The sequence below is a fragment of the Ipomoea triloba genome, chromosome 3 (genome assembly GCF_003576645.1).
Source record: "Ipomoea triloba cultivar NCNSP0323 chromosome 3, ASM357664v1".
Classification (NCBI taxonomy): domain Eukaryota; kingdom Viridiplantae; phylum Streptophyta; class Magnoliopsida; order Solanales; family Convolvulaceae; genus Ipomoea; species Ipomoea triloba.
The window spans coordinates 14101463-14126624 of NC_044918.1; the positions used below are offsets into that span (position 1 = coordinate 14101463).

General features: G+C 36.6%; 5 protein-coding genes across 5 annotated transcripts; all 5 read left to right on the forward strand.

Moving 5' to 3' along the window:
• The first annotated feature begins 2259 nt into the window (after positions 1–2259).
• LOC116012943 (transcription factor MYBS3) lies at positions 2260–3951 on the forward strand. Its single transcript, XM_031252609.1, has 6 exons — positions 2260–2533; positions 2754–2965; positions 3055–3111; positions 3225–3278; positions 3408–3581; positions 3700–3951. Exons 1-6 carry the CDS (start codon positions 2260–2262, stop codon positions 3949–3951), a joined length of 1023 nt encoding a protein of 340 aa, XP_031108469.1.
• A 1763-nt stretch (positions 3952–5714) lies between these two features.
• LOC116013733 (ras-related protein RABD2a) lies at positions 5715–8521 on the forward strand. Its single transcript, XM_031253638.1, has 8 exons — positions 5715–5873; positions 6322–6394; positions 7017–7064; positions 7143–7190; positions 7441–7512; positions 7604–7759; positions 7857–7960; positions 8174–8521. Exons 1-8 carry the CDS (start codon positions 5860–5862, stop codon positions 8268–8270), a joined length of 612 nt encoding a protein of 203 aa, XP_031109498.1. The 5' UTR covers positions 5715–5859; the 3' UTR covers positions 8271–8521.
• A 182-nt stretch (positions 8522–8703) lies between these two features.
• On the forward strand, positions 8704–9723 carry LOC116013734 (mavicyanin-like). Its single transcript, XM_031253639.1, has 2 exons — positions 8704–9142; positions 9219–9723. Exons 1-2 carry the CDS (start codon positions 8974–8976, stop codon positions 9620–9622), a joined length of 573 nt encoding a protein of 190 aa, XP_031109499.1. The 5' UTR covers positions 8704–8973; the 3' UTR covers positions 9623–9723.
• A 3111-nt stretch (positions 9724–12834) lies between these two features.
• On the forward strand, positions 12835–14595 carry LOC116014172 (cyclin-U4-1-like). The gene is made up of 2 exons (XM_031254172.1): positions 12835–13189; positions 14013–14595. Exons 1-2 carry the CDS (start codon positions 12858–12860, stop codon positions 14305–14307), a joined length of 627 nt encoding a protein of 208 aa, XP_031110032.1. The 5' UTR covers positions 12835–12857; the 3' UTR covers positions 14308–14595.
• Positions 14596–19900: 5305 nt separating this feature from the next.
• Positions 19901–22481, forward strand: LOC116014464 (nuclear intron maturase 3, mitochondrial). Its single transcript, XM_031254525.1, has one exon. The coding sequence runs from the start codon at positions 20003–20005 to the stop codon at positions 22313–22315; it is 2313 nt and encodes a 770-aa protein (XP_031110385.1). The 5' UTR covers positions 19901–20002; the 3' UTR covers positions 22316–22481.
• The last annotated feature ends 2681 nt before the right edge of the window (positions 22482–25162 follow it).

Sequence of the window (25162 nt, forward strand, 5' to 3'; positions counted from 1 at the left end):
TTTTTTTTTTTTTTTTTTGGATCTCTACTTATTGTAATAATTCACAAAGTATAATTATACTTCACCTACTTGGTCACGACATTGTAGTGTACTATTAACGAATGAAGATGTAACATAATTTATGCGACTTCACCTACTTGGTCACGACATTGTAGTCGCTACATGCCACTTGACCAAAATGTCATTATTAAACAAAAACCAAACAGTTCAGGGGTGACAATAGCACATAGAGGCCACTGAGGTTCGAACCCACCTCCTTACATATAGGAGCAAAACCGGGTGCCACTAAACCACAAAGTCTTGGAACAAACTTTAAGTTTAAAAAAATAAAATGAATAAGTTTGGCATTGTTCTTGAGGACGATAAGTTTGGCGCTTGCGGATAAAGGAGAGATCTTGTTAACCACAACTAGCTAGATTGTTTTGTTTGGTTCTTCATTCATTTTCAATTATTCATTCATCCTCAACGCAATGTTGACATTGTAATTATGAAGCCGTAAATAATAACAAATCAGACTTGAATAAATGAAGAAGGCGGAAAGCCGGAAACAATAATTGAGAAAGACAGAAAGTCATCAAAAACAACAATGAGCAGTTTCTCTCTCAATATCTTTCAATACGTGATAGATCAAACGTTTTTATAGCTTCTTTTGCTAAACAGTTAGTCCTCAATTTATAGATCAAGAAAAGTGAGCACCAACTTGAATTTTGAATTTGTCCATTGTCACTCAGCAGGTGGTAGTTGCCCTAAAGTTGCCACAATCCTTGAAAAACCGCTGCCAAATCCTTTACTTGAGCAGCTTGAGAACCATAGGGTAAAGACCACCCCTATCCCTTTTCTTCTTATCACCAAATTGTCTTGTGCATAGACTTGTAGAGGTCACACAATTAAGTTGCTATGAGTCTAACAATTATTTTTCATTCTTCATCGCCAATGTTGATTTCAGTACTCAAAGTACTTCATTAATACCTTTTTTGTTTGTTGGTGAGATGAAGGAAGAGAATGTATATGAAAGATCCTTTTAGAGTGTCCTTCGACAGGATTTAAAAGAGTTTTTCTTATGAAACCATTTCTTTAAAATAAGGTCTTCCGATTATTTTCCTTTCAACTTTAGTTCTTCCGACTACTTTCCTTCTGGTGAAATCATTTGGTTTTGTTGTAATGATATCCAATGGGAAATGAGGGGTCTATTTCGTCTATACAATAACTTTGCATCATCATCAAAATCCATAAACAATTATTTATACCAGTTCGAGTTTTAAAACTGAATTGAAATTCGAGCCAAAACAGATATCTTTAAAAAAGAACCAAACCGAAACCAAACTAAAATGTGAAACCGAATAGTTTCAATTTTTTTTCCAAACCGGGGAAAAAAAACAAACATGAAAAATCGAAACCAAACCCTAAAAATCAAACCGAAAACCAAAACGCCAACCCTATTTTGGTACGTACTTCTCCTATGCCGAAGACAGCTGGCTCAGTAAGAAAATATCTTTTTCCATATTTGATATAAATATACTTTTAAAGTTAAATTATGCGTCATTATTTATACCCGTTCGAGTTTTAAAACCGAATTGAAATTCGAGCCAAAACAGATATCTATCTTTAAAAAAGAACCAAACCGAAACCAAACTAAAATGTGAAACCGAATATTTTCAATTTTTTTTTCCAAACCGGGGGAAAAAACAAACATGAAAAATCGAAATCAAACCCTAAAAAATCAAACCGAAAACCAAAACGCCAACCCTATTTTGGTACGTACTTCCTATGCCGAAGACAGCTGGCTCAGTAAGAAAATATCTTTTTCCATATTCGATACAAATATACTTTTAAAGTTAAATTATGCGTCATGGCTTACGCCAGTAATCCTATATACCACGTTTATAAAATTTTATACTGACCATAGTTTTGTTTATAAAATTTTATACCGACCATAGTTTTGTCGATCAATTAAACGTTTACTATTTTGGAGTTTCCATATGAGAAATAAATTAGTAAATTAGTTAATAAAAAAAGTTGACCAAATCTTATAAATATTTAACAATAATTAGTTTATTCCCATAATCCCCCAAATCATTTGGTGTTAGATTGCACAGATTAGAGGCAAGTGCAATCAAGAGCCAATAAAACTGCTTAGGAAGCTGCCAAAATAGGAAAAAGTTAATCTTGAAACCTATAAATCCACGAAATTAAACGTCGTACCGCTGCAGTACAGAAACCTCGTCCGTCAGGCCCCGTGTTCTTCGGTTCTTGGCAGGGATGACGAAGGAAACATTAAGGAAGTGTTCCCATTGCGGACACAACGGCCATAACTCCCGAACATGCAAAGGTTGTAGCAGTATAAGGCTGTTCGGGGTGAAAATCAACGTTTCTGGGGATGAAAACCACCATGATCCAATCCGGAGATGTAAGAGTATGGGCAGCCTTCAACAGGCCCTTAAGTCTGCTAACAACAACGGCGATCACGGCGGCGGCGGCGGCCCCGGCGACGCCGGGTATCTTTCCGATGATTCCAACCGGACCAGAAAGAAGGGTTTGCCTAGATCTCTCTCCTTTATTCCTGCTTTTTGGCATTAAATATCACTCTAATGCATATATCATGTTTTTAGATTCTGATGTTGTTTTGAGTGGGGTCCACTAATGATTCGGGGGTCGATTATACTGTGATTCGATTTTGTCTTGATGTACTTTATACAGTTTGTTTACATGGGATTGAAATAGGAACATCACAATTTTGTTTTGTTTTGAAATAGGAACATCATGGACTGAGGATGAGCATAGGTCATTCTTGATTGGGCTGGAGAAGCTTGGGAAAGGTGATTGGAGAGGGATTTCAAGAACCTATGTGCCAACAAGGACACCAACCCAAGTGGCTAGCCATGCCCAGAAGTATTTCATCAGGATGTCCTCCTGTGACAAGAAAAAGCGGAGGTCGAGCGTGTTCGACCTGGGTTTGAATGATACGGTAATTATTTGTTATTCTCTAAAATCGAAAAACGTGTTCTGTTATGTTGTCACATTGTTTGGTAAGTTTTTTGTGGTGTATATATACAGAACCAGGCCCCACCTCCATCATCTTCTGACAAGGCTCCTCCTGAAATCCCAAAACCGGTATGTGAAATATTTATTATGACCATTTTACTGTAAAACGTGAGAAAGACGGTAGCAGACAAGACTTATTCTTATGGTTAAAGTATCCTGAAATGGCTTATGTTATCCTACAGGCTAGTGTCCCTCCATCTGCCCCACCTGTAACCAAAGATGAATCTAAAGGAAAGGTATGTTGCGCTATAATTTCACACGATAATCTATGATGCACTAAAACCCTCGTAGAGTATTTTCCTGTATATCGTTTTCTCGTTTCCGTTTTCTCTATATACCATTGGTTTTTTTATGTCATATGATAGGCCATTGAAACAGCTTCTGAAAAGCTTCCCATTGCTCCAGTGGATAAAGCTTTCACTGTTCTGAACTTAGGGCATGAAAGGCCTCCAATTTCACAAAACACAACCTGTGAGAAGCCTCCCATTTCACCAGTGTCACCTCTGGTCCCTCCTAGCTTCAACTGCATGCCATACATGGTAAAAAAAAAATGGTCCATATGTTACAATAATTCTCGTCTGTCGAACATATAACATGTAGTAAAGTTCGTTTAAACGCTTAATCTCACTATCAGTTTGACCGTTTTCTTGTGAACAGAACGTGCCAGCGACCCGGATGATGCCCGTGGTGTCTTGGGCACCAGTTGTGACTTATCCCAGCTATGGGTATCTTGGCAACTCCCATGGGAACTATGCTGCTCCTGCTGGTTGTGTGCAATATGTGCCACCTCGGCCTGCCGGTCCGCTATTGCCTCGGGAAACGCGTCGTGGCGGTCCTCATGGTGGTCTGGTGGCACCAGCCACTAAAAAGGATGGTTTGGACCTCAACATGGGAGCACTCAAGTTGTGATAGTGATTCTAATCCTTTCTGGTTTTCCCTACTGCATGCAAAGAGGATTGAAGAGCAATAGGGTTTGCCCTTTATTGCCCTATACATTGTTTGAATGCAATGATCCAACATTTCTTTGTAATTGTAGGCAACTCATCAATCTTTTTGCTTTTGTTGCTTAGCTTGTACCATCAGGTGAAAGGATTCATTTGTAACGAAGAAAGTACTCTTTTATAGACAAAAATGTTGGAGATTTATATGATTTTGATGGGTTCTTTTTAAAATAAATATTTATAAACATAAATGTTGGCGGGTATATATATATATATATATATATATATATATATATATATATGTTGAGTTTCATTAGAAAATGTATGTTGCATTCACTAATACCACCACCGTGTACCTCTATAAACACTCAAGCTATGAAGTTATCAAAGCTTGCCCTCTATCACGTACCATCATCAACAACGTTTAACTTCAATATCGTGAAAAACAACTACTACCGCCAAACTTCATCTTCATTGTAAGATTTTCTTCCCAAACTAACAAGTCCACAATATCATCCTTCAATGTTACCACAATTTGAGAACCACCCCTTGCTATTCAACCCCAATATACTTTATTGTTACAACAATCATTTAATTTGTTGAACAACAAATCCGATCACACCCTTAAATCCACCAGCTGATCAATCCACTCCAAACCCTAGCCAACACTTACCAACTAGGCGCCAACTAAGCAATCACATATAGCACCTAACTTGAAAATAAAATCAGGGATTGGAGAGGGCAAGACAAAACCCTAATGTTAAAAAAAACATAGGCCCAGAATGAAAATAAAGTAGAAAGGTAAAAATCCAAGTGGCTAGGGTTTGAACTTTTAATTTCAAAAATCAAGATGAGATCCTAGAAATGCAAGAGTCAAAGACTCAAAGCCAAAAAGAAAATAAGTGTTTTGCAATGATTGAAAAATTAAGGGAAATGCTCTTGTTTCTGTTTTTTTGTTTTCCTATATATATATATATATATATATATATATATATATATATATATATATATATATATATATATTTTTTTTTTTTTTTTTTTTTTGTGGGGGAAAGTCATTTTCCAGACACGCAACTTCTTTTCTAAGGCTTCTTAGTCTTCCTCCGTTATCTTCCACGCCTTCTTGGCTTCTTCATCTACTTATTTTGCCTTTTTTTTTTTTTGAATAGTTTTAGATCTTTTTTACTTTTCGTGGCAGACCTTACCCACCGGAGAAGGTTTCCGGCTGTGGGGACGAAAATCCACAGTCAAAAGCATGCGAAAACTAGAGATATGGTTTCCAAACTGGAAACCAAAGGTCTGGTTTATGCTATCTGGTTTCTACCCTCATCTCTGATTTCCAGCGGAAACTAGTTCAATGTTAATTTTTTAATAAATACGTATATTGTATATTTTGGCTTAATTTTTAGAAAATGAACCAAACACACTTAAAAACAAATTTTTAAAATATAATTAAATACGAGAAATGAAAATATTTTCTGAAAAATGACTAATTTAAAAAAAAAATAATTCTAAAAGTCATTTTTTTGAGTTTCCAAAGCACATCATAATTATCATAATTATACATTCTAACCAACAACTTAGGCCTGCAAAGTTAAGTCCATTAATGGAGATTGGGCTTTTGAATGTGTGGTCCAAAGAGTTTTCTAAGAAATGGAATCAATTTCGTCCAGAGAGCCGATCGGCCCTGTCGGTCGTCAATGCATATAAATGTTTTGTTACCCAAAATTGCGATGAACTCTTTTATTCTTCCAATCTACTTTCACGACCTCTTTCGTAACACAGTTTCGACGACGATCAAGATTCCGACGTCGATCTCCGGCTGTCGGGAGCGTTTCATTCCGGCGCCTTCACTGTTGGATCAGTAGGCTTCATCATGAATCCCGAATAGTAATCTCCTGATCTCTGTTTCCTTTGCTAATTTTGTAGAATCTAGGGTCCGTATAGCATTTGCTCTATAATTTTAGGTTGGTTCTGCCTGATCTGATATCGGTTTCACGACGCACGTTAAGAATATCAGCTTTTTGAAGATTTAATTGAATATTGTGATGGAAATTCTTCAGATTCTCCGAGTCTATTTATCAAATGTGTAATTATTTAATAATTTTATCAAATTGCGGATTATTTGTCTTGAGATTTAAATTTTTTATATTTCCTGATAAAAATGAGATGTGAAAGTGAAATTGAAACTCATTGTTTTTGCCCATATGTGGAAAAGCAAGGTTTTTGTTCATAATATTGTTGCTTACGCCCTTATCATTACTAGATTTGGAAGCCCAATGCTCTTTACCAGCTGAAAAGAAGTTCAATGCTCATTGCAATTTATTATCTTGTGCAGTGACTACTTGTTCAAGCTTTTGCTTATAGGAGATTCAGGTGTTGGAAAGTCATGCCTGCTTCTGAGGTTTGCTGTAAGTGAGAGCAGTCTTAATTTCATTTTTGCTATGAAATATAGGACTGCATTGGTGAAATTTTGTTGTTGGTATAATGCATCCAATCTTAATCTCCACATTCGATGGTTCACATCCAATTTCCAATGGTTGTTGCTGATTTTTTACACCGAAAGAATCAGTATCAGTCCAACAAGAAATTGCGAGTGGTGAGCTTGATACTCACAAAGTGATGAGCCGACAACAAGGAATTCGGCAAAGAAGGAACGACCAACGACCGAATCAGAAACAGTCTGCTCGGATGAAACATCGGCAGAACCGTCTTTAGCGGCCATAGGAAAAACCCTAGCTCTGATACCAGATTAAGATTGTATATTTCGTATATCTCAAAACTATCAGATTACAAGTAGGAAATATATATACTATACAGAGTTATATGAAGACTAGGAGTAATACACAGGAAGAGTCCTAACAGTGGAATTGTTTCAAAACCTTTCCACTGCATTCTAGAGGAATGCAAGTGACCTCTTGTCATCTTCACTTGCAATATAGAGGACTATGTGTGAATCCAAATATGTTTTGTTTGTTCTTCTCCTCTTCTTAATATTATTATTTGACTAGTTCTTTTAATTTTTCTTTGCAGGATGATTCATATTTGGACAGTTACATTAGCACAATTGGTGTTGACTTTGTAAGATTGTACTCAAGGGCCCAATTTGTAATGTAGCAGGATCACTAGCCTAATTATGTTCCAACTTCTACTTTGCAGAAAATTCGCACTGTGGAACAAGATGGGAAGACAATTAAACTTCAAATTGTATGAGTTTTCCAGTCTTTGCTTTTAAATTTTACCGGGTTAGGGTAGCTTCTGTATTAGATAATTATTTTCTATGTTTCACTGCTACTACTGTCTACTGATATTGAGCTGTGAATCTTTTAATCCACATGTTGGGTCTCATCTGCAGCACATTTGTGTCACTTTTCTATGTTAAAACTTAAAATACTCGAATGTGAATGGCAATGCATTTTTGATGTGGCTATTCTTCTCTTCCTTCTATAATTGGCAGTGGGACACTGCTGGGCAAGAACGTTTCCGGACAATTACCAGTAGTTACTACCGAGGAGCACATGGCATTATAGTATGCTTCTTCTGACTTAATTTTAGGGCAACCGGTTTTTTTACATGCCTTGACAACCTTTCTCAACCATTTGGATGGTAATTTTTGACAGATTGTTTATGACATAACTGATCAAGAAAGCTTCAATAATGTTAAGCAATGGTTGAATGAAATTGATCGCTATGCAAGTGAAAATGTGAACAAGCTTCTGGTTGGAAATAAGTCTGATCTGACAGACAACCGGGCTGTGTCCTATGATACTGCTAAGGTAATTTTTATTATTTTACTTCATTCCTTTTCTTTTAACCTGTTTTACTTGTCAATGTTCTCCTTAACAAAAAATGCATTGTGGTTGGTTCTCATAGGCCTTTGCTGATGAAATTGGCATTCCATTCATGGAGACCAGTGCAAAGAATGCCAGTAATGTTGAACAAGCTTTCATGGCAATGGCAGCTGATATAAAGAAGAGGTATGAGAATGTGCCTTCACTTTTGATACTATTTAACTCCAATGTTTGTATTATCACTAATTCACTATGTGGTTTTTTGATACTATAATATGTAATGCTAAAGCTACCTAGAATCTTAGGTAAAAATAGTTTTACCAAGAAGTGTGCAGTGTCGGTTCACTCTTTATAAGTTTGTTCCTCGTTTTGGATGACAATTCTCTGCTCCTTTTGCAGGATGGCAAGCCAACCAGCGGGGAGCAATGCCAAGCCACCAACAGTGCAGATTCGAGGACAGCCCGTTAATCAGAAGAGCGGCTGCTGCTCTTCTTAGGCATTATGCTAGGCCCTGCATAGACTATACTGGGTTTAGAGCCCTCTCAAATTACAGAGTGGAAATTATACAGGGTGGGGTTTACTTTAAGGATGATGATGTTGCATCAGAAGGAAGTCATTATTAGACTTTTACTTAATAGCTTATTAACTTTGTTGTTACTTGTTAGTGGTGATTTGAATGCTTGGATAATCAAACAACCAAAAAGCCTAAAGCATTGTGAAGAATTTCATCTTGCTCTTGTTTATCAATATGATGATTGGCATACAATAGATTCCTACCAATTCACCTTGGTTGCAATGTGTTCATGTTTTGGAATTAATATGTTTGAATTTGCTACAATCTTATGTGGTTTGCTACACTTCATGACATTAGGTCTTGTTAACCGAACCGAATAAGATACATAAGGTTTCGTTAATTGAATAAGATACATAAGGTTTCGTTAACTGAATCAGATTCTTTAACCGAATAAGATACATAAGACGAAGTATGTTGTTTCTAATGAATGCCATTTTTTCTCTGCACTTATTTCCTGGATATTCAACAACCCTCTAACCAACAGGGCAGTTGGACTCCCCTACCAATTCAAGATCCCATATGGTTTGGTTAGGTAATCTAACATAAACTATGCCCAAAACATCTCTTGCATACATATATCCTCATCACCCCTAATCTTTCATGTCAGGCAGTTGAGTTTCCAGTCATGGAAAAGAAGCTGCTTCATATCCTTGCAACTTCTCTAATGATTCTAAACCTAGGACTGTCATGTTCAGCAAGAACTTATATTGTTGGTGACAGTTCTGGCTGGGACATTAGCACTGATCTCGATTCCTGGTCGTTCGGCAAACGATTCCTCGTGGGCGATGTTTTATGTAAGTGTTATTTCCTATAACAATACATGATTGTATCAAGTACTATCAGCACTGTCACTGACCAAATTATTTTCAGGGTTTCAATATTCTTCATACCACAATGTAGTTGAGGTGGCAAAAGAGGATTTTGATGGGTGCAACACAGGCAATGTTCTGAGTTCAAACAGTACTGGGAACACAACGTTTCCATTGACAAGACCAGGACAAAGGTTGTTTGTTTGTGGGAATAGGATGTATTGTCTTGGAGGGATGAAGCTTCAGGTGAATGTAGAAAGCAATCAGACATTGGCACCTGCCCCAGCACCTCAGGCTCAGGCAGGCGGCTACGGCGGATCCGCCGCCGCTCTTTTGCCGCCTTCTTCCAAGAGTAACAACCCCTCTGCGGTTGTCCCTGGTTCGAGTAACCATGTTAAAGTGGACTTGTTAATGGCAGGACTTGGAATCCTGGGGTTAATGGGAAATGTACTTGGGATGTTATAATCTCAAATTTCTTTTCTTTTTTGAGACTTTGAAGTTGTAAAAGTAATTTAACTTTTTCTAATTATAGTACCTTGCTAATTGTGTTAAGGATTGTCAGAAAATAATAATCTCCAACACTGTTGCAAAAATTAGTCTATGCACCCCTAAACCGAGGCGAATTACTCTCTAGGTGGTCACATAGGTGGCCGACTGCCTAGCACCTAATTCGGCCGACTCGGCTGAGTTGGCAGCAAACTTAGCTGAATTAACTCGGCCGAGTCGGCCTTGTTAATTTTTTTATTATATATATATGACATACACCCACGCACTATTTTTTTTTTTTTATTTTATCGGTCACCACACCTAGGCATTAGTCTACCGCTTGACTAATCCTAGCGCCTACTGCAATCATAATCACAAAGCTAGTTTAATTTCCTTTAATTTTAAATATGAATGTCAATCAATAAAAAATGTTTTGATAAGAATTGGACTCGTGATATTTTAATACGAGAATTATGCTTCGTCACCTCGACCGTACCACTTTTTTCGTGGCCACAATCAGGTTATTACCTTAAAATACTATTTTAAATAGTGAACTTTTTTTTTCTAGGTTAATCACCGATTTTTTGGTCTGTTTTCAAATTTATTTTAAACACAAAATTGATACCCAAAATTTTTTCTAAACTATATAATCAAAACCAAGTCGAAAATTGAAAATTTCAGATGGTTCAATTATTGATAAGTGATTTTGTGTCGGTCTTTTTCATTTAAAAAAAAAAATAGATGTACATATGTGTGTGTATCCACTAATTATATATGATATAGGTGGAACCAGTTGCCAATCAAGAAAGCAAAGAATCCACTAATAACAACTAAGTTGGTGGTTAGTTTTGGCTAAAGTTTTGATGGCATATATTCTGCATTTACAAACAACCATTTAATTGGTTGGTTAGATTAGAAGGGCAATAGCTGTGTTTTCAGTTTTCAAGGTTTCATGATGATGATTTAGGATAAGCCGAAAGTTAAACATTTCTTCTAACTCTATTGTCAAATGATGAATGCTATTATATTCTCAATCTCCTAGACTTGTCTTTGCTTCACAGTTGACACATATCACATCATAATCCACTATGTTAAAATTCTTGATGTGGTTGAATATTATTTATTTACCATATCATTAAATTTTGCGATATGCGTCAAGCACCTTGTGCTCGATCAGATGACATGTAGTGACTCTCCTGTATGCAAGGTCATGAGATCAAGCGTGGTATTGGCTCTTTGTATTTCAATTGGTTGAGAAAATATGTATGAACATATACTACAATGTAATCGAGTTAGTAGCATAACCACAATATTCCAGGTTTAAATGTCTTGTGCTTGTTATTTTTGTGGAAATAATCCTTTTCCTAGGATTATTAATTATATTCCTAACAGCCTACAATATGAATCATGAAAAAGAAATCATTATTAGTACGTCTAGTAGGCCACAAAATCATGGTAGTCATCATCCCTTGCCACACAAATTTCTCCTCTAAAACTAGCTAACCCTCTTGGCAACTTTTCTTCTTTTAGAAGACAAGTCAAATATAGAACAAACTTTTAACCCCACTTTCATATATGAGAAGTAGATAGAACCATAAACCCACCATTATCCATCATTATGCCCAACAATATGTTCTAACTTCTAAGTGAGGATGGACTCAACATCTCCAATCCCACTATAACTTCTTGTTAGTTATAATAGACAATATGTTAATGATATGATGATTAGTTAACAAACATTTGCTTAGTGAATCTTAGTACTCTCTTTGTTCCAAAACAAATGCGCGCATGACAAGAATAATTAGATTTGGGGCCAGTCGAGTTTGTCGGGTAATTGAATTGGTAATTATAAGGTCCAAATTAAATTTAGCTCCCAATTGAATATTTCTTATTAGCCTTCACCCAAAGCGCACAAATTCTGAAATTTTACAGTTGTGGCTTTTGTCAACTAATTTAAGGGAACAAATGAAAATAAAAAGCTCTCATTTCTTTTATTTATTTATTGGTGACAAGGAAAACAAAAGAAGTCACATTAAGGAGTTAAATTAGGTAGTTGTTTTGATAGAAAAATATCACTTTTTTCTTGTAATTATAAATGTTTAATTTTACAATACCACAAATCTCATATATATAGTACTATAAAAAAGGAAATAAAATAACGTTAAATGAATGTGTTAGTTTATTGACTTGACTAAACTAGTAACTCACTAAGATATAATATTCCCTTAAATATACTTAATACCTAATTAAAACTAAAAGTATGTACTACTCTATATGCCTGCCGTTCTCATATAGATGAGGTTAAATATAACCATTTCTTTAAACCAATATTTTATGTTGAATAATATAACTTGATGTAATATACCACATGATTTTTACAATGTTAAGTACTTTACAATGTTCCAATAAAAAAAAATCTGTAACAAATATGTTCATAAGTTCTAGAAAATGTGGTCAAGTGAATGGATCATAACTTTTGTACCTAAAGTTATGAGTTTGATTTTTGCCAAAACATTTGTAGTGGATTGGAGCATGTTGCATATAATCTTTTTAGTGCGGTTGCAGTTGACCTCTTGTATGATTTGTGTTCTATTACATAGGAACACATGGTCTTCCTAGTGTGACGTGATTATAGTTTATCTCTCTTGTATGATTTGCCGTTATTATGCAGAAGTGAGGTTTTACCCCTATGAATTTCACTCATCTTCTAAGGACCACATGTTGCTAAAGAGAATAAGTTACCTAAATATATTGATTGATCCCATCACACAAGTCTTTGAAGTATGATTTGTTCTTTCTATATGATTTGTTCATTTATTACCCATAAATGATTACACAGAAATATGGTTGAAAAAATTGATAGGCGCACATTGGGCGCTCAGATGACGCCTAGCGTATAGCTTAGGTCACCAATTATGATAGATGATATCCTAGACAGCCGGTCAGTGCTTAGGCGCCCGATTAAAATTTTTACAACATTGCATAGAAGTGATGTTTAACCATGAATCATACAAGACTCTCACTCGAGTAGTGGCCGAGATTTTCATCATAATCCAAAAAGAATAGTAAAGAAATACAGCTAATTAACAACCCAAACTCCGCGTAGATAGGATTGTTTCCCCATTCTAATCCAACATATAAATATGCACAAAGGACGACTTTCAATGTCCACTTCAACCACAACTGTCTGTCTGTATCATCCTCAATATATATAATGGCGAAGCTGGCGGTGGAGATGCCGGAGCTGATATCGGCGTTGGGCTCCGTTCTCCAGATGACGGCGGCGGCGAACGATCTAAACGGCCCCGGCCGGTTGCAGAAGATGTCGTCGGTGTTTCACAGCTTAACCAGGCCGGGCATCTCCGTTGAAAGCTACCTGGAGAGGATCTTCAAGTACGCAAACTGCAGCCATTCCTGCTTCGTGGTGGCCTACATTTACCTCCACCGCTTCTCGCGCCGGCAGCCATTGTTGCCGATCAACTCCTTCAACGTTCACCGCCTTCTCATCGCCAGCGTGTTGGTTTCCGTCAAGTTCATGGATGATGTGTAAGCTCATTCATCTCATCCCATCTTCATTATAATGCGTAAATTCCATTTTTTGTCTTAAATTTATAAATGACAGTTCACTTTTTCCTAGTATTATCAAAACATCTACCTTTAGTATGTCTTAGTATAGATGGTCAATGACCTTGACTCTTTCAAATTGGAGATTTGAAAAAGTAGTCATGAACAAATACTACATTGTAAGAGAGTCAATACTAATAAAAGGCTATAGTATAGATGGATACATGATTTTATTTTGCATTATTGACACTATAGAAAAAATTGGCAATCATAACGTGTTAATTAAGATTAATAAAAATTTTATAAATCAATATTTTTTTGAATGAGAAAGAAAAATTAATTGTCACTATTTGAGGATACGCACACAGTCATTTGATGTATAATTGGACAATATATACTATTGGTGTAAAATTGTCCATGTTTGGAATTAACGTGTGGATCCATGATAGAAACTTCCTCGACACTAATAACAACTGATCGAACAAACAAACAACGTTGTCTGAGTCGTGGTGTCTTGTTGTCTACTTCACTGCACGTCCTTGGCGACGGCAGCGGGGGTGAACTTTATATACTCCGTCGAATGAAATTTGATCAAAACTTAATTAAATTAATCTTATATTACAATTGGTAAATAATAATATAAGTATATGTACTAATTACAATATAGTGTGATGACATTGATTTTATCTCAGTAGTAGATATTTTTTAGTGATGGAGGTTTATATTCTTTAAATTGAAAATGTTTGAGAAAGTATAGAATAGAAATACTAACGGCTAATGGCATTTTGTGTGTTCCATGTCGCAGGTTTTACAACAATGCGTACTATGCAAAGGTAGGAGGAATCGGCACGATGGAGATGAATATACTAGAAATGGATTTCTTGTTTGGCATAGGTTTCGATTTGAACGTCACACCTTCCACCTTCCATACCTATTCTTCTCATTTCATTGCACAAATTCAGGCACAACGCCCCCATCCCTTCCTAGGGGTAGTTAGTAATCACAATCTCCAATGTCGCATCGACGAAGACGAATGTATCGATCACCATCACCAACACCACTACCATAATAAGTTGGCAGTCGCTTATTCGGCAAATTAAACGCGAAATCTCGTGTTCTTGCGTTACATAGAAGTGCAGATTTTTTGTTTTTACTTCTTAATATTTTTGCATTCACCAATTTTTGTTGAGTTTGAAGAGCTACTAGTTTAGCAAACACGTTTTTCTTTAACTACTAGTTTTGCTAAGAAAAAATTTTACTTTTAATTCCACAACGATTCTTACCATGTCACATGTATTTAGCAATTAGTCCCATGATTTTGAGGACATCGGGTCTGTTTGGTGACATAGTTACGTTAGCTTATCAGTCAATTTTTACTTGTTTGACCACTATTTGTATGAGTGTTTGATTAATTAACTTTTTATAATATCTTATTGTAAAACGCTAATTCAAAAAGCTGCTCAAAGCAAATTTTTCGATCAACATTTTTAAAAAATAATTTTGCATGTAATAAGCTATCAACGTAACTAACAACTAATAAGCTATAAACTAACAGTAAATTTACCAAACATCTTTCTACAATCAGCTAATTCTATCAACTATTCAAACCCACTAACCCAATCAACTAACAACTATTTATCAAATACACATTTTCAAATTTGCAGGGTCTTCGATCAATTACAAATTGACTCAATTGGCTATTATGATTTATGAATATAGCTTTTTTTTCAATAAAAAGAGAAAACTAAGATTGTAAAATACTAAATTATGGCTTACTTGGTGAAAAATATTAAAATTTCTCAACCTACCTCTAGTAGACTATGTCACCCAGATCCACATATATTGCATGACACGTAAATTTCAATACCCAAAATTTGCAGAATAAGCAAGTGAGATTGAAAGCTCGTCCTTACAAAATTCGAACTCTTGTTCTTTTCCTTTTGGTGAAATTTATGTCTACTTCCATGATCACTAGATCAACCCGAGAAGTCTAGCTAATATCTCATTATCTCTTACTTGGAAGTTGGAACTATTAATTAGAGAGTGATTTTTGGGTATACTATATATGGGCTAATGTTACAAATGTTGTACGGAGATATATGATATTGCATTATAATAAGTTTATTACACAACTACCTTAACCATACTACAATAATTACGTAAAATTAAGCACCAACTGCAACACACTACACACGTACAAGGATATATATATATATATATATATAAAAGAAAAGAAAAGAAAAACTAAAGCTGGTTAACGTTAACAAGCTAAGAACCACACAATACATATATAGTTAAGCTGTCATAATTAAACTGCTGCAACGATCATTAAGTTCACGGTGAACGTCCACCGTTGCCACCGGCGCCACCACCGGAACCGCCGCCATTACCACCGCTGCCGCTCCCGGCTCCATACCCACCTCCACGAGCGCCGCCGCTCCCCGAACCATACCCGTAGCCCGACCCTGACCCGCTACCCGAGCCCGATCCGAACCCCCATCCCCGCCCAAACCCATTAGGAGATCTTCCAGAGCCCGACCCGTACCCGTACCCCGAACCCGGGCTCGAGCCCCACCCCCAACTATAGTCCCAGTTCGGGCCGTGGGCCGAGCCGCTACCACTCGTTGGCGGCGCATTCCCCGTAGGCTCCGACGACGACGTCGTTTCCCGTGTATTCATTTTCCGTCCGCCGATGAACCCGCCGGCGTTGAGGGCCAAAGAAGGGTCGCCGGAGACGAAGACAAGGAAAAGCACGAGCAAACAGAAATACAGAAAATTGGGTTTCATTTTAAGGAGTGTGAAGGTCATAAAAAGGTGATGAAGAATGGTGGATTGTGCATGGGTTTTAGTGGTATTTATTCATGAGGTCCGTGACACTAACGGACCCGTGGGCCTTGTGGGCCGCCGGAAGGGGGGCACTTGTCGGAAAGACAATGGTATGCATCCGCCACACATGATTTGCACCACCGCCCTTTCCTAACTTTACTACTAACGTATTAAAATATCGCACCACATATTCCACCACGCTTCCCTACTTGAGGCAATAATAAATATTTAATTATAGGTCAGGACAACTCAATCAAGTTGGTCACGTTATAAGGGAGCAGTCTATTGAATTTCGTAATTTAAAATGGTCAGTTATTAACATTTTAGGATTGTTTATCTTTTAGTGATCATTATATTTACCAGCTAGGGTTACAAAGTGGAGTTTACCTAGTGCACATTCTCAGATAATGATAGTTACTTTGGTTTTCCTCGTCAACGAAAAAATAATTTTAACTATAGATTTTTTATGGTGTTGAATCGATTGTACTAGATATAACTAAATATAGTATACCGTATATATAGTTTTATCAAATATTACCTGCGTGCTATGGACTTTGGCTTTTATACAATACAATGATAACAGTTGCAATAATGATAGTAACGATCTATCCTAATAAGTGTGGCGCTCTTCTTCATAAGTGCTCTGGTCTTCATAGCTGCTAAGTGCATTGGCTCTACACACGTTTAATGCTCAGCTCTTGGCCATTATTGTTTGACTACCTTAACTGCCTTGAAGGTCCGGGTCGGGTCTAGCTACATGTCCTATTATCATGCCACACGCTAATAGTACTCAGTACAATTAAGTATGGGTATATATATTGTTTAAGTATAATTGACACCATAAAAAATCTCTAAGTTATAGTGATGACATCACTTCGAACATGCCGAGTAAAATACTTTCTGGTAGATTTTAAGGTAATTGTATTCCTGATTATAAACGTGCCTTGAATCAAGTAGACGTTTCCATAATTTCATACAGAAAATCACGTAAGGTTTCTGGCCCATGATCTGTACGAAGTATATTGTATATAACACCTACCTACCAAGCTTACAACTAACTAAATTAGAAAAAGCAAAACGTCAGTGGTATGTATAAAGTTTTGCACAAGCACAAATGATGATCACTCGTGTAGTTAATTTAATTATGATGTGTAAACTAATTCATGAATTAAGAAGGATGCATATAAAAGATTACGTTATTCACTCATAAAACCCTGGTCCATGATATAACAACTGTGCCACTAGTACGTACAGAATGAATCATCTGCCTATGAAGTTAAGGACTATTTTACATTCGAAGTACTTCAGATGTGCCACAGATGCATCCGATCTTACAACGAATCAAACGTATGCCCAGATTGTCATTTTTGTACTAATGTGCATTAAGAGGGTCTGTTCATCTTTACAAGAGTCAATCGTCTGACTTTGCGGTCGGATTGTTCTAATCCCTAGGATAATGCAAATGACATTTGCACTCACCCATACAAGAGTCTATTCTCGAACTCTACAATTGTATCAGTAACTTACATATTTGCTAATTGCTCAATAATCTACTACTCGATCTACTAGTATAGACTATTGCAAACAATATTTAATTTATACTCACGCAGCCTATACTCAAATTAATTCTTTAGCAATCCGCTTACTAATTTCCCCGATTAATGAAAATGACCTTTTTGAATAGAATAATAAGTGGTAGATCTGAGCAGGCAGGGGCGCAGCAAATTGAGCGCAATCAACGCAAGAAGCCTGGTAACAACAAGTAGTCTCCATCAAATCATGAATGATACATATAGTGAAGGTTGCTTTCTATGGTGGAATTATGGCATTATGCACCCACAATTGGATATTTAACAAACAATTTATGAAAGCCACCACTCTCCCCAACCTTTTATTCACAGTGCACATATAATTGCTCTCAGATGCAAGGTGGAGGTGCACAGTGTATACCTGCCTGTATGTATATCCTCATATAGTGGAGAGAGATATATATAGATAGAGCTAGGGTTTTGACCACAGCATCAATCATGGCGGCCTACAAAAATCTATTTCTCACATACAGTGCATGCCTTTTAGAAAGCATGGCAGGTATAGATGTAGTGGATCTGATCTTAACATACATGTGTGCACATTTATTTTCCTCTCACCTCATATATATCCACTTGACCATCTTCATGCAATATGATGATGATGATCCCAAGATCTTGTGCCCACACCAATATGCATGTTCTATATATCATCTTAAGATATTTTTGGGTGGGGCAGCTATCATCTAATTAAATCAATTACCTCTAGCTTGTCTGTCTATTACATTATTGGAACATTTCTAATGTTGTTTTAATGGATTTGATTTGATTATTATTGTGTCAAGTTCAAACTTGGGTGACAAGTTGAACCGATCCATCAAGTTGAGTTTGGTCGAGTTGATCTTCTTAGATTTATAGGAAAGCTGGCCTCCATCAATCCGTTACCCCAATGTGCGCTCTTCACGAAATCCGATTTATAACTTTAACTGGCAAGCAGGAATTATAGAAAAGCCCTCAACCATTATCTAGAGGTGCACTATGCATGCGTGAAGCTCGCCTTGTGATCCTAGCCGATAAAGGACTAGAAGTGGGATAAACCAGTCTTGGTTAACCATAATTGGTCAGTTCAAACTAAGAATAAAGCCAATATAGACAACTCCGGAGAAGAGTTGAAGAACTTGAAATTTAACCTGGTTACTAAGCCAACTATCAGAGTAACTTGGTTGGGATTGCCCCTAAGTCAAGGATGTTCTGACTAGTTGTTTAGTTTAATCCGGCCACCTCATCATTTTACACTCCTAGTTTTAGTTAGCTTCCAATTTTTACAAGTTTTGGTGTCCCTTTTCTCTTCTTATTACCCACAAAATATCTAGCCAGTTGATCAAAAAATGTCAATTCATCAATTCATCATAGAATGCACTGAAATTAAACCTAGCTAGTTGTGGGTTGTATGTGGTTGCTCATATACTTCACATGGGAGGTCAAGTTGGGTTAGTTGAGCTGTTTAGTGCTATTTGGATCAATATATAACTTATATTTATATATATATATATATATTGTGCATCTATCAGATGAGGACCAGCCATGAAGATGAACATATATATCAGAAAGAAGAAACAAAAGCAAAAGCACAAGAATGTGCACATGATGCTTTCCTCTTTATTGTGCTATGATCAGACCCATTTCACAACCTAACATGCATGGCAACTTGAGTATTGCAGTTTTTTATGGCCCAAACACAACACTGCAGCTAGCCCACCACCAACAATCTCTCTTCAATTCTCCTATCCTAGTAGGGTCATAATATACAGCTACATACACACTATTCTGCACCAGAATCATTTCAACACATGCATGCATACCTACCTGTTGTACTATGCATGTCCCAGGTTATGAAGCGTAGTGAGTGGATCGAAACAGAGCAATAGTACTTGTCTATATCGGTTTTGTATCTGAATTGGGTTCGTTAAGTGGGTTGAGGGTGTGGGAGCAATACCCTTGCGATACAGTATAGGAGTAATTTTGTAAATATATAATAAGTTAGGATTACATATAAATGTGACAATGGTACAGTACAGTAAATCTTGATGTATATATTATTATTACAATTAATAAAAAAGTATTTCGTTGATGTAAGCACATTGTCAAAGTGTGTAAAACTTGAAATGGAGAAATTTTCTCAACTTTGAAAATTGGAACATAGTATAGCCTGTTTTCAATTATCAAATTTGAAAAATTTTAGTAAGCGCCCCTTTATATTCTTCTTTTGTTTTTGTATTTATTACTCAAAAAGAAAAAAAAAAAAAAAAGCAATTAACAACACTTAAAAATTAAAACACACAATTGATGACATATTCTTACTTTTCCCCATTTTACTCAAATTTAATGATTTCGTTTAACCGGGAAAATAGCTAAGGCTGTCGCCGGCGCCGCCTCTACCTCAATGCTCCTCACCTTCAGCAGAGCCAAAGCCGCCGGATTTCATCTTTCCGCCGTCGTTCGACTAATCAAACCACCAAGGCTCCACCTTTCTACCGCCTCTCCATCCCCTGTCCACAACCCATCAAAACCCCTAACTAAACCGGACCTCAAAGCCCTCGTTCTCTCCCATTGCAGCCACGGCAAGTTCCACGGCCTCCTCCAAAACGTCGTCGCTTCGCCCGCCGTCCTCCTCGCGGCCTGTAACCGCCTCAGACCCAATGCCGTTTCCTCCTCCTCCGCCGCCGCCGCCGAGCCGCTCAATCTGGAAACCGTCTCGGCCGAATTCTTCTCCGTCGAAGAACTCGCCGCCCAGCTCGCCGGAAACCGGCTGGACGTCGATTCCTGCTGCCGCGCCATTCCTCCGATGAGCCGGCGAGGTAAACCGCTCGTTCTCCCTAATTTGAAGCTCAAAGTTGTTATGGAAGCCATTAGGATGGTTCTAGAAATCGTGTATGATGATCGCTTTGTTACATTTTCATACGGCGGCCGAGCCAATTTGGGCCGCCACACTGCAATTCGGTACCTGAAGAACTCTGTAGAGAACCCTAGTTGGTGGTTTACTGTTTCCTTTAACCCTAAAAAGTTTGGAACTAATCATGTTGATAAATTGTGCTTATTTATTGAAGAGAAAATTAAAGATAAGGGCTTGATTGATTTGGTGAAGAGGTTATGTGAATGTGAGGCTATTAGTATTGAATTGGGAGGGTGTTATTTAGGCAGAGGATTTCCTCAAGAATGTAGGTTAAGCCCAATGTTGATCAACATTTACTTCAACTCGTTCGATCACGAAATTCAGGAAATTAGGGTTAAAACGAGTAGGGAGAATCGAATTGGTGTTGTTGTTTCGAGCTCTTCTGATAGGGCGTTCTACAAGCCCCCGAAGATCTATGCGGTTAGGTATCTGGACGAGATACTAGTGATCACGTCTGGGACGAAATTGATGAGTATGGAGTTGAAGAGTCGGATTGTGAAGATGTTGGAGAAGGATTTGGCGTTGAGTGTTAGCAAGGAGAGAACGGTTATTCATAGTGCTGTTTCCGAGAAGATTGAGTTTTTGGGGATGGAGCTTCAGGCTGTTGCACCGTCCGTCTTGCATCCACCGATGTCCGAGAAGGCGATTAGGGCGAGGAAGAAGTATCTCAGACAGAAAGAAGTTAGACTCTTGGAACTGAAAAACGCGAGAGAGAGTAATAGGAAGAAATTGGGAATGAAGCTGTTGAATCACTCGTTTAAGAAATTGAAGCGGAGCGATGGGTTCAGATTCGACTTCCGGATTGAGAGCGAAGTGAGAGAGATTTTTAAAACCTGGTCTGAGGATGTCGTGAAACAGTTTTTGGAATCCGTGGATGAGCGTTGGGAATGGCATAGGCAACTGTCTGCGGGTGATTTTCTGTTGTTGGAAAGGATTAGAGAACAATTGCCCCGAGAGCTTATCGATGCTTATGACGATTTCCGGGATCAAGTCGACAAGTACTTGAATCCCGTGAAAGCCATAAAGGCAATAGAGGAGCACGAGAGAAGTTTGGAGGAAGAAGAGGAGAGAAAGTATTCGGAAAGGACAGTCGAGGATTTAACAAAGTTGTGCATAAAAGTTGAAGCGCCAATAGAAACTGTTAGGAAAGCTATCAAACTGGCCGGGTTTACAAATCACATGGGTCGTCCTCGGCCAATTAGTTTACTCGTGGCTCTCGAAGATGTCGATATTATCAAGTGGTACGCCGGTATCGGGAGAAGGTGGCTCGAATTCTTTTGCTGTTGCCACAACTTCAAAAAAGTTAAAACCGTCGTAACTTACCATCTAAGATTCTCTTGCATCCTGACATTGGCCGAGAAGCACGAATCCACTAAGCGTGAGGCTATCAGACATTTCACGAAAGATCTGAAAGTCTTCAACACCGATAATGGAACTGAAGAAGTCCACTTCCCTACCGAAAGGGACGTGAAAACGATGGGAGATAACATTTTGTCCGATCCAATCCCTATAGACGGAGCTCTAACAATGGTTTGCATTAGACTGGCATCCGATGAGCCTTCGTATCGCTGTGCTGCTCATTTTTGCACCAGGAACGATACTATTGTCTACCGCATACGCTTATTGCAGAAAATTCTTAACCCCGACCCATCAAACGAGAAGTGGGTTCCAGGTATGGGCTCGATTCACGATAGTTTGAACAGGAAGTGTCTCCCCTTATGCCCCGTCCATATAAGCGAACTGTACATGGGTAGATTAAATCTTCAAGACGTTGATTGCAGCACGATTTTGAGTTTCGACTAATTAATTCTTCATAGTGTTTTTATCTTGAACTATAGTTATAGCCCCTCAACATCTTTATGTTGACATGTATGTATATTTTGGTAGCTGTAAAACAGAATTTATAAGACTTGTGTTTATATCATATTGATGTAAATGGAGAGGATAAAGATTGATTTATGTTTCTGTATTTGAGGACTCATTCCAACATCCTCTTTCAGTAGAATGATGTCTTCCATTGCATATGTTTGACAGTCATCTGATGTTTTGCTGTGCATCTCTATAACCATAATTTTTCTGTTAAAAAACTTTTACCAAATGAATTAACTAATCTGAATGTATAACCCTAACGGCTAGCTTAATCATTTGTCAACATTTTACAACATTGATATGACCTTAACAGATCTTTTAATGTTTTTTTTTTTCCTGATAGTCCTAAATTATCCTTTCTTGATGCATGTATCAAGTTATTATATCCACTATACATCAACATCATGGCTGAATGGATAACACTAACCTTTTTTTTTTTTTCCTAAAATGAGAAGATTTATTATTTTATAAAACACATATAATTTGGGTGAGAGAAGTTAACTCGTAGTCATTATTCGAGGATGTAAATTGGTTAAACTCGTTCATATGTGATAGCTCACAAATCAGACAAGAAAGGTAAACCGAAATAGGAAGCCCATGTATATATGATGGGCTCGGCCGAGGGTGTGTTAATAAGAATCGAATTTGTGACTTTTAGATATGAAAATCATTATCTACCCACTCGGTAACCCTTTTAAGGGCAAAAAATAAAACAAAAAACAAAAAAAAAAATAACATACACACACATTGTATGAATCAAACTTGCCAGCCTCAACTGAACAACAAGCACTTACTACTACACCATAAATTGTGGTTATTAATAATGAATACATAATTTTATTTTCTTATACTTAACTTGTGTAGAGGTCAACATCATGACAACATGCTAGACTCAACCTTCCAAGCTGCAACCCTGCTACCTACATATAATTGATATGGAAAGGAATTAATTCTACAATTCAATAAAAATATATAATTCTTAAAATTTTCAAAAATTACAATTTATTAATTGAAAGCTTTGGAAGATTTAGGGGGTGGGCGGTGGGCGCCGCCGCCATGCACCCACTCCCTTGGTCTCATCAGTGTTCGGCCAAACAAATAAGTATTAATATTTTTGAATTTGATTATAGTCTTGACAATATGTCAATATTGCGTACAATTATAGGAAAAAGGTTGAAATAGATTATTAAATTTTATACGAAAAGTTAATTAAGCCTTGAATTTTTAAAGAGTGCATAAATACATATCGGTTTTTTTCTCAGTTTCTATGGCGACCGGCGCTTCTGGTCATTTTTATCATCGGAAAATTGTCGGAGCCGTAGTGATATGTGGTAGCAGATTACTAATCGATTTTTGGACTTCATTGCACTAAAATACAATGTTGATGGACTTAATTGCTACTTTAAAAATTTTAGGACCCTAATTGAGTTCTTAAGTAATGTTCGAGAGACTATTTGACTATTTTCTCATTATTTATAATTTTCTTACAACAAATATACTATTAACAATATATATATATATATATATATATATATATATATATATATATATATATATATATATAATTATACACAATATACTACTACCACATCAAACAAAAGAGGTATTATTTGTAACAGTAATTTGGGAATGTAAACAACAACAATGTACTGTTGTTTCCAGCCTCAAATTGTTGCTGCTAACAACTATTCAATGTTAAAAAAAATTCTATTAGACATATAGAATAAAAAGAATAAAAATCAAAATATAAAAGTATTTATATGAATATTATTAAATATATAATAAAACAAAGTATACAAGTACTTATATGGATATTATAAAACATGTAGTAAAATTTGACGATGATAGATGAAATTTTGCTTTGTTCAGGTATTAAGAGAGAAAAATTTCGTAGAGAAAGTACAAATTATGAATAAAAAGCTCATATACAGAATAAAAATCAAAATTTGCAAGTGTTTATATGAATGTTATGAAACATATAGTAAAATTTGACAGAAGTTAGCTTTGTTAAGGTATTTAGAAAATCAAAATATGCAAGTGTTTATATGAATGTTATGAAACATATAGTAAAATTTGACGGAAGTTAGCTTTGTTAAGGTATTTAGAAGAAAAAAAAAGTAAATAGAGAAAGCTTATAAGTTAGGAGAAAACGTTTAAAAATTTGGAGTCTAAGGGATGGATTTAAACTATTTAGACAAAGATAAAAACTTTAAAAAGTCATCAGATTTAGGAGAGAGAGAAAAAGTTTGTAAAATTTATAGGCATGAATAAAAATCTTTAAAGATTTATAAAAGAGATAAAATTATAAATTTTATGTACTTTTGAGTTTGAACTATATGCATGCCTTTTTTGGCAACGAAAGAAATCTTCGGTCACTACAAGAGAGTGTGTATTAGATAAACCTTATTCATGCCTAATTGTTTGCGAATCACGTAAGAGAGGTAAATCACGTTAAAAAAATATTTGTGCGGCAGACTCGACGGAGAAGGTTTGACAAAAAATTTTGTACTTCTAAATGGTTGTTAGAAATAATTACACTTTAATCTCCTTTTAATTGTAATTTTAATTTGATCAAAGATCCTCAAAATCAAGTGGAGACACGTGTAATCATGTTATTGGTAGCTGGTGGTGGAGTATACTATATCCGTCTATATGTTGCCTTCAAATGCCCATTTTTCCATGCAAAAGCATTCGACCATCCTTAAAAATCAAAACATTAAGACAAAAAGAGTGTACGGAGGTGGAATTAGTTGAGTTAATAAATGATAATATATATAATTG

What these genes read in the sequence shown, in the direction of transcription:
- LOC116012943 (XM_031252609.1), top strand. Translation starts at nt 2,260, where the DNA reads ATGACGAAGGAAACATTAAGGAAGTGTTCCCATTGCGGACACAACGGC. An exon ending in CTCCTGAAATCCCAAAACCG is followed by an intron (nt 3,112 to 3,224) that starts GTATGTGAAATA and finishes GTTATCCTACAG; the next exon opens with GCTAGTGTCCCTCCATCTGC. An exon ending in TCAACTGCATGCCATACATG is followed by an intron (nt 3,582 to 3,699) that starts GTAAAAAAAAAA and finishes TCTTGTGAACAG; the next exon opens with AACGTGCCAGCGACCCGGAT.
- LOC116013733 (XM_031253638.1), top strand. An exon ending in AGACAATTAAACTTCAAATT is followed by an intron (nt 7,191 to 7,440) that starts GTATGAGTTTTC and finishes TATAATTGGCAG; the next exon opens with TGGGACACTGCTGGGCAAGA. An exon ending in GAGGAGCACATGGCATTATA is followed by an intron (nt 7,513 to 7,603) that starts GTATGCTTCTTC and finishes AATTTTTGACAG; the next exon opens with ATTGTTTATGACATAACTGA.
- LOC116013734 (XM_031253639.1), top strand. Translation starts at nt 8,974, where the DNA reads ATGGAAAAGAAGCTGCTTCATATCCTTGCAACTTCTCTAATGATTCTA. An exon ending in CCTCGTGGGCGATGTTTTAT is followed by an intron (nt 9,143 to 9,218) that starts GTAAGTGTTATT and finishes AATTATTTTCAG; the next exon opens with GGTTTCAATATTCTTCATAC.
- LOC116014172 (XM_031254172.1), top strand. Translation starts at nt 12,858, where the DNA reads ATGGCGAAGCTGGCGGTGGAGATGCCGGAGCTGATATCGGCGTTGGGC. An exon ending in GTCAAGTTCATGGATGATGT is followed by an intron (nt 13,190 to 14,012) that starts GTAAGCTCATTC and finishes TCCATGTCGCAG; the next exon opens with GTTTTACAACAATGCGTACT.
- LOC116014464 (XM_031254525.1), top strand. Translation starts at nt 20,003, where the DNA reads ATGCTCCTCACCTTCAGCAGAGCCAAAGCCGCCGGATTTCATCTTTCC.